This window comes from Oncorhynchus nerka, linkage group LG12 (genome assembly GCF_034236695.1).
Source record: "Oncorhynchus nerka isolate Pitt River linkage group LG12, Oner_Uvic_2.0, whole genome shotgun sequence".
NCBI classification, from domain to species: domain Eukaryota; kingdom Metazoa; phylum Chordata; class Actinopteri; order Salmoniformes; family Salmonidae; genus Oncorhynchus; species Oncorhynchus nerka.
In genome coordinates, this window is record NC_088407.1 from 31,775,463 (window position 1) to 31,792,665 (window position 17,203).

At 44.1% G+C, this 17,203-nt stretch overlaps 1 protein-coding gene across 4 annotated transcripts in view; it reads right to left on the reverse strand.

Moving 5' to 3' along the window:
• Positions 1 to 17,203, reverse strand: part of LOC115138109 (protein phosphatase 3 catalytic subunit alpha) — a 97,105-nt gene that overhangs the window by 20,442 nt on the left and 59,460 nt on the right. For all 4 annotated transcript variants that reach the window (XM_065025490.1, XM_065025491.1, XM_029674607.2 and 1 more), the window contains exons 6-9: positions 16,792 to 16,931; positions 11,914 to 11,991; positions 11,150 to 11,244; positions 1,668 to 1,793 (exon numbers count right to left, since the gene is read on the reverse strand). In XM_065025490.1, coding sequence (XP_064881562.1) covers positions 1,668 to 1,793; positions 11,150 to 11,244; positions 11,914 to 11,991; positions 16,792 to 16,931 — 439 coding nt within the window. The remainder of the gene's footprint in view (positions 1 to 1,667; positions 1,794 to 11,149; positions 11,245 to 11,913; positions 11,992 to 16,791; positions 16,932 to 17,203) is intronic.

Consider the following 17,203-nt stretch of genomic DNA (forward strand, 5'->3'; position numbering starts at 1 on the left):
TCAAGGATCGCTCTGTACTTTGCTCCATTCATCTTTCCCTTGATCCTGATTAGTCTCTCAGTCCCTGCCTCTGAAAAACATCCCAACAGCATGATGCTGCCACCACCATGCTTCACCGTAGGGATGGTGCCAGGTTTCCTCCAGATGTGACGCTTGTCCAAAGAGTTCAATCTTGGTTTCATCAGAAAATCTAGAGAATCTTGTTTCTCATGGTCCAAGCAAGCTGTCATGTGCCTTTTACTGAGGACTGGTTCTGTCTGGCCAGACTACCACAAAGGCCTGATTGGTGAAGTTCTGCAGAGATGGTTGTCCTTCTGGAATTTTCTCTCATCTCTACAGAGGAACTCTGGAACTCCCTCAGGGTGACCATCGGGTTCTTGGTCACCTCCTTGACCAAGGACCTCCCCCCGATTGCTCAGTCTGGCCGGATGGCCAGCTCTAGGAAGAGTCTTGGTGGTTCCAAACTTCTTCCATTTAAGAATGATGGAGGCCACTGTGTTCTTGGGGACCTTCAATGCGTTAGAAATGTTTTGGTACCCTTCCCCAGATCTGTGCCTCGACACAATCCTGTCTCCAAGTTCCTTAGACCTCATGGCTTGGTTTTTGCTCTGACATGCACTGTCAACAGTGGGACCTTATATAAACAGGTGTGTGCCTTTCCAAATCATGTCCAATCAATTGAATTGTCCAATCAATTGAATCTCAATGATGATCATTGGAATGTACCTGAGCTCAATTTGAAGCAAAGGGTCTGAATACTTATGTAAATAAGGTATTTCTTCTTTTTATTTTTAATAAATTTGCTAAAATGTTTTTAAAAACTGTTTCGCTTGTCATTATGGGGTATTGTGTGTAGATTGATGAAAGCAATTATATTGAATCCATTTTAGAATAGGGCTATAACGTAACAAAACGTGGAAAAAGTCAAGGGGTCTGATTACTTTCCAAATGCACCTTCTTTTTTTGCTGTGGTATCGTTTTAGTATTGTTTTGATATCGAGAATCGTGATGGTATCGAGTTTGTGATACTAAACCTGGTATCAGTATTGAAGTCCAAATTCTGGCATCGTGACAATACTGACACTGAGTAACTAAATCTGTACGAGTAAGAAGTGATGCTTCTTACTCGTACACACAGAGAGAGAGAGAGAGAGAGAGAGAGAACCCTACGGCATTAAGCTGAATGACATTTGATGTGATAATTTGGTCCCGCTTTATTTGAAGTTTATCTTATGAAGACTTCATAACACATAGGCGTCATAAGATGATTTGTGAAGCATCTATGTTGTGCTTATGAAGCCTATGTAAAGGCTTTATGAAGCCTTCATAAGAAGAACTTCAAATAAAACAGGACCGATAATTGTTATGTACACATCTCATTTGATATGACTACAGCCACACATACCACTGGGCGTGATAATTGGTCATCTCAACTGTTATTTCTGGTTGTTGTATTGTTAGGCATGACTATATCCACATATACCGATGCATGTGACTGCATTTGAGTACTAATAACAGCCACAACAACAGTTCCCTAAATGTATTCTGCCATCATATGCATGAATGAAATGAACTTGAACTGGAGGCAGTGTGTGTGTGTGTGTGTGTGTGTGTGTGTGTGTGTGTGTGTGTGTGTGTGTGTGTGTGTGTGTGTGTGTGTCGTTCACCTTTCTCCCCAACAAAGGGCAGGGACCAGGTGAAGACGTCCATGAAGTTGGGCAGCCAGTAGGGGTGAGGGGAGCAGTTGAACTGCCTGATGTTCATCACGTTGTTCTCATACTTCAGCACTGCAGCTATAAGGAACAGACAAAACATAAGTTAGATTGACTTAAATATTTACTTCAGTCATTTAAGTTTCATTACTAAAAAAACATATATTTTTGTAAGTATGAATTCAGGGACAGGAAACACTCTGTATGTTGCAGACAGATATATAATGAATAGAGCTGACATGATGACCTGTTCTATGTGTCAGACAATCATTTCTGTTCTACACAATACATTTCTTTCTGTAAAGTTATATCCTCCTTAATCTCGGTTAACCCAGAACTAAAATCCCTTTAGGTCAGATGCTCTACACTCTGTCACACCCTGATCTGTTTCACCTGTCTTTGTGTTTGTCTCCACCCCCCTCCAGGTGTTGCCCATCTTCCCCATGATCCCCAAGGTATTTATACCTGTGTTCTCTGTTTGTCTGTTGCCAGTTCGTCTTGTCTCGTCAAGCCTACCAGCGTTTTCCCCGTACTCCTGTTTTACTCTAGTTCCTGTTTTTCTAGTTCCCGGTTTTGACCATTCTGCCTGACCTGACCCTGCCTGCCGTTCTGTACCTTTTGGACTCTGTTCTGGATTACTGACCTCTGCCTGCCCTTGACCTGTCGTTTGCCTGCCCCCCTGTTTTTGTAATAAACCATTGTTATTTCAAAACTGTCTGCATCTGGGTCTTCTCCTGAGCCGTGATACCCTCTCTCTTCGCAACTTACAGGCAAGTATATGGGCCAAATGTCCCCTCACCTTCTGAAAGATGCTAAAACATGCAAAATCATGATTTGTCCAAATGACCTGTGATAAAATCTGCGCAAAATCTGAACAAAATGACTCATTAGCCTTTGGATCCCACAGTCTGTTGACAGATGCTACGCTACCGTTTATGTTTACATAGTCTGTCCATGAGAGATTACATCCTCCTGAACAGCCTCATGGAGAGAGGGGGTGTGTATGAGACATCTGACAATTAAACACATCCAGGTATAATGCATTTATAACTTGCTTTAGAACAAGGCTTATGGTATGTTATGTCTCTCTGTGCCTAGTTTCCAAACTGGCTGTTAGTTTGTCCGGATCATTATGAGATTATTACAAGACATATTACAAGACCGCATCATAATGAATTATACCTGCATGCATTAAGTATAGTGTTAACCCAATTTATATTGTAACACGTTGATCAAATCACTGGTGTACAAATTCATTTTGAATGCATTTAGAGTGCCTTCTATTCTAAAACATCCATATTGTGTATTATAAAACTGTCCATAAATCCGTAAATCCATCTCATAAAACCCCTCAAAAGCTGTCAGTTTTATACCACGTTCTACCTAGCAATTAAAACAGCGTTATTAAGTGAAAATATAAAGTCAGTCTGCATCGTGTGCCTGTTCTACACGGCTGGCCCTTTAAACCCATCCTCTGCGCTTCCAGAAAAAGGAGGGCCGAGCACACCCCCATTCTCATCGATGGGGCTGTAGTGGAGCAGGTTAAGAGTTTCAAGTTCCTTATTGTCCACATCACCAGCAAACTATCATGGTCCAAAACACACCAAGACAGTCGCCTATTCCCACTCAGGAGACTGAAAAGATGTGGCATGGGTCCTCAGATCTTCAGTTCTAAAGTTGCACCATCGATAGCATCTTGACTGGTTGCATCACTGCCTGGTATGGAATCGGCTCGGCCTCCAACCGCAAGGCGCAACAGGGGGTACAGCCCAGTACATCACTGGGGCCAAGCTTCCTGCCATTCAGGACCTCTATCCCAGGCGGTGTCAGAGGAAGGCCCCAAAGACTCCAGCCACCCTAGTTATAGACTGTTCTCTCTGCTACCGCACGGCAAGCGGTACCGGAGCACCAAGTCTAGGTCCAAAACAGCTTCTACCCCCAAGCCATACGACTACCGAACAGCTAATTAAATGGCTACCCAGACTATTTGCATTGACCCCCCCCCTGTTTTGTACACTGCTGCTACTCTCTGTTTATTATCTATGCACAGTCACTGTATTTTAGCCTCGTTATTGTTATTTTATTGTTGCCCTTTTATTTTTTACTTCAGTTTATTTAGTCAATATTTTTCTTAACCAACAATGGAGTTAAGAAAAACAAGAGTTAAGGGCTTGTAAGTAAGAATTTCACGGTAAGGTGCATGTGACAAATACAATGTGATTGGATTTGATTTCAATGCTATGTCACATTGATTCCAAGCCCCCACCACAACAGTCCCAGCATCATTTACAGGGATTTATACATGAATAAAACCAGGAAAAACAACTCGCTCAGCATATGGGCTTTGATGGACTGATCGCCTCCATTCCTTAGTGAGAAAACATACACTTCTGGCAATGGATGGATGGAGGGAGAGGGTGAAAGGAGAGAGCGAGAGAAAGGGAGAGAGATCATGGGAGAGGTAAGCTGGGGGGGGATACAGAGACAGAGAGACAGATTGGAGATCCCTATTGGCATGTTGATAGGAAAAGTTGAGGCAGAGACATTTTGAGAAACACAGCAAATCTACTTGTGAGATCCACGTGAGATAAAACAAGGGACATAGTTTATTGGGGAACCGGGAGGAAGTGCTTTGGTTGACCACATTATCCACAGTATGCAATACCGCTCCAGAGGTCCAGAAGAATGTGCATACACCAAGCTTTTTCTGTGCCAACATGCATGAAAAGGCTGAATTCTCCGGGAGGCAATTGCAACGTACCAAGAATGGGATCAGAAACCGAGGACGTATCTATAACAAGTTGAAACCTTAGACTGTTTACGAGAGAAACACATACTGTATAATCACGAACAAACAACGCGAACAAACAATCCAACAGTTGTTTGTATTATGGAAAAATCTACATATTCTTATGGACGTTTTAGAATGATTATGAAGAAGAAGAAAAAACATGTCAAAATACACGATGACATGTTTGACTTAACAAACTATATGACATTTTGCTACATTGGCTCACATGGCGGTTCCACTAGGATCTGACCTAGACCTGAGCCAATGACCTTTTCCAGATTCAGCAGCGGGCTGATTCTTTCTGAGTCGGATGGTTCGGGGGATGGAACATAACTACAAATCATTTGTAGACTGCAAATTGACCGCAAGGAGCAGAAAGAGATATAATGTTTGACTGAAACGTAATCATCATATCAAACCTTGCGTACATTTGTATATACGACCACGTCGTGTCTCTCTATTGTCCATGGGAATACTTGGGAACAGATTTCATAAATTAAAATCACTCGGAGCTGATTTCCTGGTGTTTATAAGTCTTATGTCCAACAATGAAAATGACAAAATTTACTTGAAAACTTGGGGGGCCAAATAAAACCATTTGGGGAACCTTGACCTAGTCTGTCTAAATAAGTCAAAGTGTGTTATCACATTGCAACAGGCCAGGGAACCACACAGACAGACACTGTTGCCTCATCCCCTTTATACAGCCCTCTGCTCTCCCTCCCACCTCCACCCCCAACACCCAGCCAATGTGGCTGATTCGGAGGGGGGAAAGCTGACACCGAGGTTGGGCCCCGGTTGGGGACTTTCCTGCGTCTCCTGGCGGGGTTTGAGAATAGCAAGTCATCAAACGCGGCATGCCAGCCATCTGCATGTCATGAGTCTGTACAGCTACAGATAGACAGACTAACATTCACTGGGCTTGGTGAGGGGTGGGGTTGCGTGGTAGTGGCGAGACAGCGGTGAGACGAGCGGGTGTTGGAGCAAGTAAGTGGTGCAGCCCTCAGTATCAACAGCCATTGTTATGAGCTACTGTGCCTTCTCTTAGATACACACACAAACTCTGAAAGCACAAATCCACCTCTGGAGCGTTTCCACTGCTCCAGAGTCCAATGGCGATTAACTTTACACCACTCCAGCCAATGCTTGGCATTGGTGATCTTGGCATGGTGATCTTCCATGGCTGCTCGGCCGTGATGACCCACTTCATGAAGCTCCCGACGAACAGTTCTTGTGCTGACGTTGCTTCCAGAGGCAGTTTGGAATTCCGTAGTGAGTGTTGCAGCCGAGGACAGGTGATTTTTACGCCCTACGTGCTTCAGGACTCGGCGGCCCTGTTCTGTGAGCTTGTGTGGCCTACCACTTCGCAACTGAGCCGTTGTTGCTCCCGGACATTTCCACTTCACAATAACAGCACTTACAGTTGACCAGGGCAGCTCTAGCAGGGCAGAAATGTGAAAAAATGACTTGTTGGAAAGGTGGTATCCTTTGATGGTGCCACGTTGAAAGTCACTGAGCTCTTCAATATGGGCCATTGTACTGCCAATGTTTGTCTATGGAGATTGCTTGGCTGTGTGCTCGATTTTATACACCTGTCAGCAACGTGTGCGGCTGAAATAGCTGAATCCACTCATTTGAACGGCTGTCCACATAGCTTGGTATATATAGTGTGTCTACGCAGTTATTGGTATATAAATATACTTTTCCCATTTACGTCATTACCAAGCAACCAGCCATTCTACATGGCTCAAAATCAAATCAAATTTTATTGGTCACATACAAATATTTAGCAGATGTTATTGCAGGTGTAGCAAAATGCTTGTGTTCCTAGCTCCCAACAATGTAGTAGAATCTAACAATTCACAACAACACACACGAATCTAAAGTAAAATAACAGGATTAAGAAATACATAAATATTAGGAAGAGCAATGTCGGAGTGGCATTGACTAAAATACAGTAGAATAGAATACAGTATGTACATATGAAATGAGTAAAGCATTGTGTAAACATTATTAAAGTGACTAGGGTTCCATTATTAAAGTGGCCAGTGATTCCATTATGTATATAGGGCAGCAGCCTCTAAGGTGCAGGGTTGAGTAACCGGGTGGTAGCCGGGTAATAGATAGAAGATAGATAGAAGATGGAGAAAAAGTAGAGTAGGGCAGTCCGCTTGTCAGACAGACAGTGGAGGAAGCATTAAGCTCAGTTGGTTGTTGTTTGCAACACCAGCATTCTGGGTTTGATTCCTGAAGGGACCATATTTTCATAACTTATGTGTTAGCTATCTTGCTTTTAATAAATTAATAAAACACTCACAAACGACGATATACATTTTCAAACTAATTTAAGTCTGGTTGCAGTTCCTCAGACAACCACCGGGCATCTCTGTTGCTCTAATAACGCTAACTACTACTGTAGTGCTTCTTGGGGGAAGACCAGACCATCCGTGGGGTTGCTCTAACAGGAAAACCCACTAATACGGTAATGGCGACGCCCGCCTGTCTGCCCTCTCATACATTATTCACAGACGAGTGCCTGCCGAGAAGGGTTTTCCTCCCTTCTTAACGAGGACGGCTCTCTGATCCCCTCTGTCTGGAGGGACGAGGGGTGGAAGTTTGAGAGTTCCTTCCTCTGGCTTAATGCTTCCTCCACTGTCTGTCTGACAAGCGGACGGCCCTACTCTGCTTTTCTCCATCTTCTATCTAACTTTCTCTGTATTCCACTCATATAACAGCTGTAGACAAGAATTAGAGGGAAATTGGCTGTTTTACATTTTTTTCCACTACAGTTGACTTTTATGAATTTATCATCCCACACATATTTAATCCAGTTTCTTGTCAAATCACTGTTGCAGTGGAACAATACAGTAGGCTACAGAGTACAGTGTTAGAGTAACAAAGCAGATTGAGTTGTCAATGTCATTGACCAATAATAATTGAGGTCTTGATCATAACTGCAGTTCTAAGAAATCAGATAAATCACAAAAGGATGGTGAGTAAGTGATAATGATGGACTAGGAATGTTTACTGGTTAACTGGTCCTCTCACGCCAAGATTCCCATCCAGCTACCCGACCAGAAATCCAGAGAGGAAAACAGAACAGAGAACATACCCGTTTATGCTCTGACTTGCTCTGACTCTATGGGGGGAGGGGTCCCTGGAGAATTACCAGAGAAGGTCCCCACGCTGTCAACTGTGACGAGGCGGAAAATTCCCTTGTTCCCTGTAGTCCTGCCTCGGGAATGCCATCCTACTATTTACTCTACGCTCAGCACCGATCATGTGGCCACATGCCAATCCCACAGGAAACAGAGTCCGAACTCTGACCTCAGCCATATCTCTGAGCCAGCCCTCTCTAGAGCAACAGCACATCTCCATCCATCTCCATCTCTATTTTCATTCTATCAATGAATAGCAGGATAGAGCGGGAACTATGTGACTGTCTCGGAGGCAGGTAGGCTAAATGTTTCACCTTGTGATCAACACAACTTCGCAACACCCAAGCCTGAATCCCCAGTCTGACACTTTCAAATCGTCCATCTATTCCCATCTGTCTCCCAGTCACATTTCCAACGGTCTAAACTCAATCAACAACATATGGCAGGGGAAAATCCGGTAAACATCTGATACTATGTGTGCCATTTTTGGATATGCGTAACTGCTGTCCAAGAGGCAGGCCCAGCGAAGGGTCTTTCGCTGGTTTTAGTTAAGCAGCTTGCCAATATAGCATTCAACAAGATAGATTCCTTTGAGCCCAGGTCTGATAAACTGTACTAGAAGTATAAATAGTTGCCACAAGCATATCTTATATCTTATATCACAACAGTATCACACCACAGTAGCTTTAACCCTCTTCTCCTCAAATAAAACCAAACTCCACCTCCCAAATCCCAGATGGGAACGGCGACTAAGTCCCTAGTCACATGTCTTGGGAATTCAAGTGACAAGGGGATTCTGGGGTATGAGGAGCTACTGTCTCCGATGGGGGAGAACCCCTCAGTTCTCGTTTCACTGCGTGACAATTCTCTGCCGCTCCGAAATAGACTTTGGGAGCGGTGTCATTCCCCGTCTTCATGGCTGGAGGAACCCAAGCTGTCTGACACCAGCGACTAAACTTGCCACCCATATTGTTTTTCAGCAGACAGTTTTCATGTTTACAGGTCAGTGAGAGAGGGGGGGGACATTGGCCGAGTGATCACTCAGCTCCAGCTTATGTGGCTACAGACAACTTGACCCCTGACATGAGACCGTGTAGACTAGCCACCCGAGTAGCTCGGTGACGGAACCATCCGATTCCACGATTGATCTAACCCTTACATTTTTTTGTATTTATTTGGCTGTTGCATTATGTCGACTCGGCAATGGTGGCCTTTGTGTTTATTAAATTGTATTTATTTGCCTGCGAGACCACCGGCTGGGGGGTTCCTGCCTTTGTCAGGGTTGCCAAATCCCCACTCTGAGCGAGGTTACACTGACCGCAGACTGATTTGGAGGAGGCTGGTTAATCTGATTCTGGCAACCCCCCTGCAAAGACTGACGGGTTTAGCTGACTGGCCCCTTTTAGATTTACAGCTGCCATCGATTGGCCATCAATCACGAGACCGCGGCACTCGCAACCGAGATCCCAGTCCAAGACGAGAGAAGTTCAATCTATTACGGTCACTTGCATTTCAATTGGGCACCCTGCCCCATTCGAACCATATTATATGCCTCATTGGGCGGTTCTTCACAGAAATAACAGATGATATAATGAACTCCTCTTAACTCCTTAGTTAGAACGTCTGTAGGACTATAAGGGTGAAGAATCCCATGTTGTTTCAAGAGAAAAGAAAAGAATCCTAGAAAACTGAGCACCCTATTCAATACATTAAAACTCTGAAGAAATACGCAATCGGCGTTAAATGCACAATAAAACTAAAAGAGTGGGATGGAGGGGGGGGGGGGGGGGGGGGGTCTAGTTGTGCAGGAGCCCGGGCTGAGTAATGGCATGCGTTCCTGAATGTCCTTCAGAAGGTCAGCTATTTAAAGCTCTTTACCTTTGAGTTGGCAAAGCTGGGATCAGATATCAAGGTGGGCTGAGATTAGGGAACATCAAAGCAAAAACATAAACAACCTGGACGGGGCTGTGAACATCAGCCATTGTCAGGCTCACAAAAAAACTCCAAACCGCTCTCCTTCTGTAGATGTCCTTGCAGTAGATCCTACTACACACCATCCTGACACATGCCCGCAAGGAAACTCATCACCGGGCTTTGCCCCAATTCACACCTATGCGGAAATATGCCCCCATGAGTGTGTGTGTCAAAAATATGCCCCATTTCCCTTCTCCCATTCTCTCCCTAAATTCCCCTGTGGTTCCCCGATTGGACAAAAAGAGTCGCTCTTGGACTTTTTGTGCTGACTCACTTCATAAAGGTCTGTCTGTGTGTCCAGCCTCCTCCAGAGTGTGCTGGGACACTGCATGCCAAATGGACCACAGCCAGTCCATCCCATCCCCACCCAACCCAAGAGACGCGTGAAACGTTTTGGAACCACGGCACTGTGTGCTTGCTCTCTCCCTTTCTCACTGTCCCCCTTTCTTTCTCTCTCTCTCTCCCTTTCTCTCTCTCTCCCGTTCTTTCTCTCTCTCTCCCTTTCTCACTGTCCCCCTTTCTTTCTCTCTCCCTTTCTCACTGTCCCCCTTTCTTTCTCTCTCTCTCTCCCTTTCTCACTGTCCCCCTTTCTTTCTCTCTCTCAGCCTTTCTCTCTCCCCTCTTTCTCTCTATCCCCCTTTCTCTCTCTCCCCTTTCTCTCTCTCCCTTTCTCACTGTCCCCCTTTCTTTCTTTCTTTCTTTCTTTCTCTTTCTTTCTTTTCTTTCTTTCTTTCTTTCTTTCTTTCTTTCTTTCTTTCTCTCTCTCTCCCTTTCTCTCTCCCCTCTTTCTCTCTCTCTCCCCTCTTTCTCTCTCTCTCCCTTTCTCTCTCTCTCCCCCTTTCTCTCTCTCCCTTTCTCACTGTCCCCCTTTCTTTCTCTCCCTTTCTCTCCCTTTCTCTCTCTCAGCCTTTCTCTCTCCCCCTCTGTCTCTCTCTCCCCTTTCTCTCTCTCCCTTTCTCTCTCTCCCTTTCGCATACATTTGATCTGATCACACTGTGTCAAGTACAGTGTGATTCAATTGTGGATTCTCTGTACTGTTTTTCTTTGTTCGCTTTACTTTTTTGTTTCACTGTAAAGTGTGTTGTGATTTAAAATGCACTTTAAAAAGAGATTTACTTTTTGATGTTGTATGAACATCCGTGTCTGACAACTTCAACCGTAAACTAGTTCAATAGAGTCAGGTTGTGTCGCGAGGCCATCCTTCCAAATCTTATCTCATTGACTGAGCGAAGCCTAACTCTAGGGCAGCATACAACAGAGGAGGCTGGTGGGAGAAGCTATAGGAGGACGGGCTCATTGTAATGGCTGGAATGGAATGAACAGAGCTGTATTACACATATCAAACATATGGAAACCACATGTTTGACTCGGTTCCATGTTTTCCTTTCCAGCCATTACAATGAGCCCATCCTCCTATAGTCCCCCCCCCACCAGCCTCCACTGGCAAGTGGTAAATGATCCATAACAAATAAACAAATTAATGCGGTAATGAGTACGATTCACTCTGTGCTTGCCTTTGTTGTTGTAGACGTCTAGGTAGTTGGGTGCTGAGAAGATGGTGATGAGAGAAGGAAACCCTGTCGTCTGGCTCTTCCTGTACATGCGGTACCTAGAGGGAGAGACAACATCATCAGCACCATCACTGTTACAAGAACACTACCTATAACTGTACTTGTGGTCTTCTGCAGCACAGTGTGGTCCTCTGTAGCTGTCAGTTGGTAGAGCATGGTGCTTGCAATGCCAGGATAGTGGGTTTGATTTCCAGGACCATTTGTATATAAAATGTATGCATGCATAACTGTTCGGGATAAAAGTGTCTGCTAGATTATGTACAGTGGATGTAACACATTATTATTATGTGTATGCAGTCCACGATGGCCCGAGGACTAATGAAATCCATTTTTTGGAAGGGTTACCTGATCCTAGATCTGTGGCTAGCTAGTAGGTCAAGCTGTTTTTTTCTCTTTGAGTGGGCCGGACAGTCTTCGTGGAGGAGCAGTAAACAAACAGGGTGACACGCCTTCTGTCAGTTTGAGGAGGAGCCCCTGCCTCATCAGCCCTTTTCTCAAACGTTATGGCATGCTTGCTACCAAGGGTGTCACGGTCCTTTGAGGGGGCACTGACGACCAAACTCAATAAAGTTGAATTCAACACTATTTTTTGCAAGCGCAGGATTCCTACCCAGGTTTCCTGGCTAGGCTCAAGCGACATAGTTGTCCAAGGTGAACGGCTGTAACAGTTAGCGATGGGGGGGGGGGGGGGGGGAGAGGGAACTTACCCAGCGTCCTGTGCTTCATGGGCTCGAATGACCGATAATAAGTTATTGTGTTGTAGAAAGTCGCAGACAGCAGGATAACTGTTGAAAGACAAGACGACACATGCTTGATTAACGGCTCTAATTTGATCAAAAAGCAGTGATTCGATTTCTTTCCCACTGGGCACAGACGTCAAATCAACTTCTATTCCACGTTGGTTCAACGTAATTTCATTCAAATTATGTGGAAACTACGCTGATTCAACCAGTGTGTGCCCAGTGGATTGACACTTAAAATAGATATTCATTCAGGTGTATTTTAATAGCAGGCACCTTCATCATGTAACCATTGGAAAAGGCAAACAAAGGATCCAGCATAAAATCTCAACCTTGTGGTTTCTATAAGTATTCAGTGTGTGTGTGTGTGTGTGTGTGTGTGTGTGCGTGCAGCTTTTGCGTACTCATGCAGCTCTGATCAGTCTGAGATTGAGGTGGCCAAAATAAACTGCCAGCAATTACAATTTAGTAAAGTTTCAGGATTTTCCATGCCATAACCTTTCATTCCCAAAGAACCCAAAATGTGATTTTGCACTCAGTGAGGGAGGCCCTAGTCACACTAGCCAGCCAGCCAGCCAACAACCCCCTTGAAACCAGCTACGTTGAAAACTCCCGGAGAAGGAACGTTTAGTAAGTAAGTGAGTACACATGAACTTCCAGACCTTGGGGAAACACAACAGAGCTGTGTGTCAAAATCATTTCAGAACTCCCCACCACAACAACTTTCGAAGGTTATTCAATGAACCTGACGAAACATGAAAGCAATCATTGTTCAAAGAACCAAACTCACCGTGGAACCGACTCATGTTTATTTCATTTTAGGTCACAACAGGCAACGCTTTTTCCCATTGACAAAACGACACTTCAGCTGTCATTTGATAATTAAGTGCGGGGCTGAAGGCTAAACTCAAGTGTTTGTTTCTGGATATTGCTAATTAGTCTAACAATGGTTGTGCCCTTTAATCAATGTGGTTCTCCATTGCTGAAAGCTTTCGGAGCTAAAGGGTTAGCTCACTGCTTTGTGAGACAGGTAGATGGCCTTGCACTTCGGGCCAACTCGTAACAGCCATAGCCCTCCGCCTCCAGTTAATATCCAGAATAGAAAGTAGTAGACAAGAGAACGGGTACGGTATACTCTAACTTGAACAAAAGTGAACCGATCCGATCAATTTGCACTTCCTTGTCAGACAGGTATGCTTTGAGGGGCACAGTTACACTGCAGGCTTCCTAGCGGAGAGGCCTGCTTTGCTTTGTCACTCCAGGTGGACTTACACCTAGAAATGGGTATGGTGTCACATTCCTTGTTCTGTTACTGATGACCCGAGAGGAGAACGCACCAACGACAGGGGGAACGGTAACCAAAGTGCGCGTGGTTTCTTTATGGAGTGATAGCATCGCTTCGAGGAAAATAAAAAAGTAGCTCATATCCATCTTAATTGACTATTTTCACTCCTATTTGTTTCTCCAGGCATCAGCAGATGCCGTTGCTACTGTAGGCACTGCTCAGAAGACTAAAGACATTTTGTGCTGAACGCAATTGACATCTGTTTTGGGACAGAGCGCAGATGCGATCCATCCCAAACCGTTGTGAGAGTCCCTGACAAATAAACAAACAAATGCACATCACTGTCTACTTCAAACCTGACAGTGTACTCTGTGCATCATCTGAACAGACACAATCCATTCAAGGTCTATTTGCATAAAGCATCTAAAATACCATGTCATTTCCTGTTTAGGCTACTCACAAACAGTCGACCACACAGTACAGTGTCTGTGCTAGGCTTGAAAAGATGGGGCCTGTATTCATGTGCAATTTCATGCCTCAGTAGTGTGTAAAACAGTTATGAGGGGGCCTATGGCGCTGGGGTAAAACAGTTGCCAGAAGCCAGGAAAAAGCACCAAACTGATTATTTTCTCTCAGATTGGCGAATTGTTCTCCTTTCAGTCTGGAACTTGAAGCTGGCCAATAAACGCAGCATGCCAGTATGCTGGCAATTACAATGAGCCCTGCAGGCAGATCCAAACGACGACACTGGGAAAAACAACAAGGCTATGTTTCAAATGGCACTCTATTCCCTATATAGTGCACTACACTTGACCAAAAGTAGTGCACTATGTAGGAAATAGAGTGCCACTTGGAATGCAAGCCAAAAGCCACAGAGGAATGTAAGCCAAGCCAAGAAGACACAGGGGGCTGTTGGGATAGAGGTACAAGAGGAAGCAACTAACCTGGACTGGAGTTTTACTGTACTATCCTGTTTGAAATGCTGAAGTGTTTATACTACAACAGCAATTATCTGTTCACATACTCTTAAAATGCATCCTTTATTCCTTGCTTCCCTGAAGTAATCACTGATCTGACATGCCATAACTGTTGAAAGCAATGGCAAGTTTGCTAAAAATCCATCTAGTAATGTCTGGTTCGTGATTACTTCAAGGAAGCGAGGAAGGAAAGTATTAGGAGTATTCGAACAGGGTCTATCACTGTCAAATCACTGTCTTTCTTTCAATAGTCGATTCCACTCGATGTAGTATACTGAATCCCTATCACTCAGATATCAGAGATATCTCTGCGGTGGCAGGGCCATACGATGGAAATATCACTGGCAGAACCAGAGAGCATCAACACGACTGTCTTACCCTCTCTCAAGTGACAGGGGTGACATTTCACGCCCTGACCGGGCATGTGTTGTCTAGCAGATAGTCAAGCGAGACCATTTAAAGCAAACTGTTGGTTCATCTACAAATCTATCTCACAGCCCTGACCAAAATAACATTTTGAATGCAAATAACCATTATTGTTCCCACATAAAACACTATACAGTGAGTATAACAAACACAAGGAACATATTCCTAATACTGAGTTTTTGCCCTCAGAACAGCCTCGTCGGGGCATGGACTCTTGAAGGTGTCGAAAGCATTCCACAGGGATGCTGGCCCATGTTGACTCCAATGCTCCAATCCGATCCTTCCCCAAGTTGGCTGGATGTCCTTCGGGTGGTGGACCATTCCTGATACACACGGGAATCTGTTGAGCATGAAAAACCCAGCAGCGTTGCAGTTCTTGACACAAACCGGTGCGCCTGGCACCTACAACCATACCCCGTTCAAAGGCACTTCAATCTTTTGTCTTGCCCATTCACCCTCTGAATGGCACACAAACACAATCCAAGTCTCAATTGTCTCAAGACATAAAAATCCTTCTTTAACCTGTCTCCTCCCCTTCATCTACACTGATTGAAGTGGATTGAACAAGTGACATCAATAAGGGATCATAGCTTTCACCTGGACTCACCTGGTCAGTCTATGTCATGGAAAGATGTTTTGTACACTCAGTGTACATTCTTTAGTCTTTATTGAATCCCCTTTAGCTGGTGCCTTAGAGACCACAAGTCTTCCTGGGGTCAAAAGAGCTGGTATACTCCTCAAATAAGGGGACTTTGAAATAGTCCTGCATTATGGGTAAAGTCTCTACCAAAGATGATATGCAGTCTCTTTTCAAATGACATCAATTTACAAACTGCAAAAAGTCTGTCCAACGTTTATCCTATTCTAGATAGAGCTCTTTGGGTGTCTGAACGCACTCATGCACCTTTGAGTCTTTCCATGGACCTGCTAACTCTAGCCACTTAGTTTAACATAAGTATGAAATGAACAGAGAACCATTCAACAAGGTTCAAATACCTTCTGACCGTGATACAAAATATAATGCAATAATAATGTTTTGAAGAAAAAAAAACCTGCAAATCAGTGTGTAGCACACTCAAGGAGACACAGCGTTTGATTGCTTATGCTGCTTCAGGCTGGCTTTACCACTGGCATGCCAGGGCCATAGAGTGTTTATCCACCTGTAATGACTGGACACTAGAGCACTATAATACACATTTGGAGAGGACTGTGGCCCTGTTCATTATCTTCCGGACAGAGTGAGCTCCCTCCGTGCTTCCAGCCATTCCTTTGTTTGCTTTGCATGCAACTGGGATCTGTTTAAGGGGAGTTAATATGTGTGCTCCATAAACACTTGCGACAGAGTAATGAGAGAGAAGCCCGTTTCTCTGGGATGATGACAAATGCAGGTTCTACGGTTACTGTCATATCCACAGACGATAGAAGAAAGACTGAGGGAGTTGGAAGGGGACTGAATGAAAATGAACATTTGGCAGAGGAGGGTTCAGTGATGCTTCAATAGAACCGGGACTCTGTTCTATTTGAATGGTTATATTACTGTAGAGCCCAGAGGTGTTGCACTAAGATCAATGTCAAGTCCATTGTATGACACACACACACACACACACACACACACACACACACACACACACACACACACACACACACACACACACACACTTCCACCAGCATTTCTACATTGACATGAAAATAGCATTCTTAAAGATGCAATATGTAACTTTTTGGGTGACCGACCAAATTCACATAGAAATGTAAGTTATAGCTATGTCTCATTGAAAGCAAGTTTAAGAAGCGGTAGATCTGTTATTTGTGCTCTATTTCTAGGCTTCCTGGTCTTAAGTTTCGTTTTTTGCGTCTTTTACTTTTGGTTTTATAAACCAGCGTCAAACAGCTGAAAATACAATATTTCTGGTTATGGAAAATATATTTGACAGCGGTTTAGATGGTACAATGATTCTCTACACTATACTACTTGCTTGTTTTATCACATAAACTGAAATTAGGCGAACTATTAGAATTTTAGCAACCAGGAAATGGCGTAGCACTTCCTACATAGTGCAACCTTAATAATGTGCACTGTAAAGAATAAATGAATACATTCACAGCATTTTTCACACTACGCAGCTTGTGAAGGAGGTGATGCTGTTGATGGCCCACCTGTAGAAGTAGGAACAGCCTCTCACTGTGTTGTGTGTGAAGTGCTCTTGGCTTTTCTCATTCCCAAAGTCTTCCAGGGGGTCCGACCACAGCAGGTCACACATGGGCCCGTACGCAGGGGGCTCTTTGAATCTGTCTAACTGCAAAGAGAGAGGGACACAGAGTTAGGAGAGACAGGGAAAGACAACGTCAAGTGGTCAGGAAAATGTCTAATCTATGAGGAAACTCAGTCAGTTTAGCTTCCTCAATGGGTTGGTGTTGATCAAGTAATACCTATGGAAAAGTGGTTGTTTTTGTCATTGTAAAAGACTTGAGATGGATCTTGATTTGACAATTAGTCTTGGTACATTGAACTGTGGATAAAATGAAAAACTGTTGGTAGGGTCTCTGTTTTACAACGGTGCATCGTGTT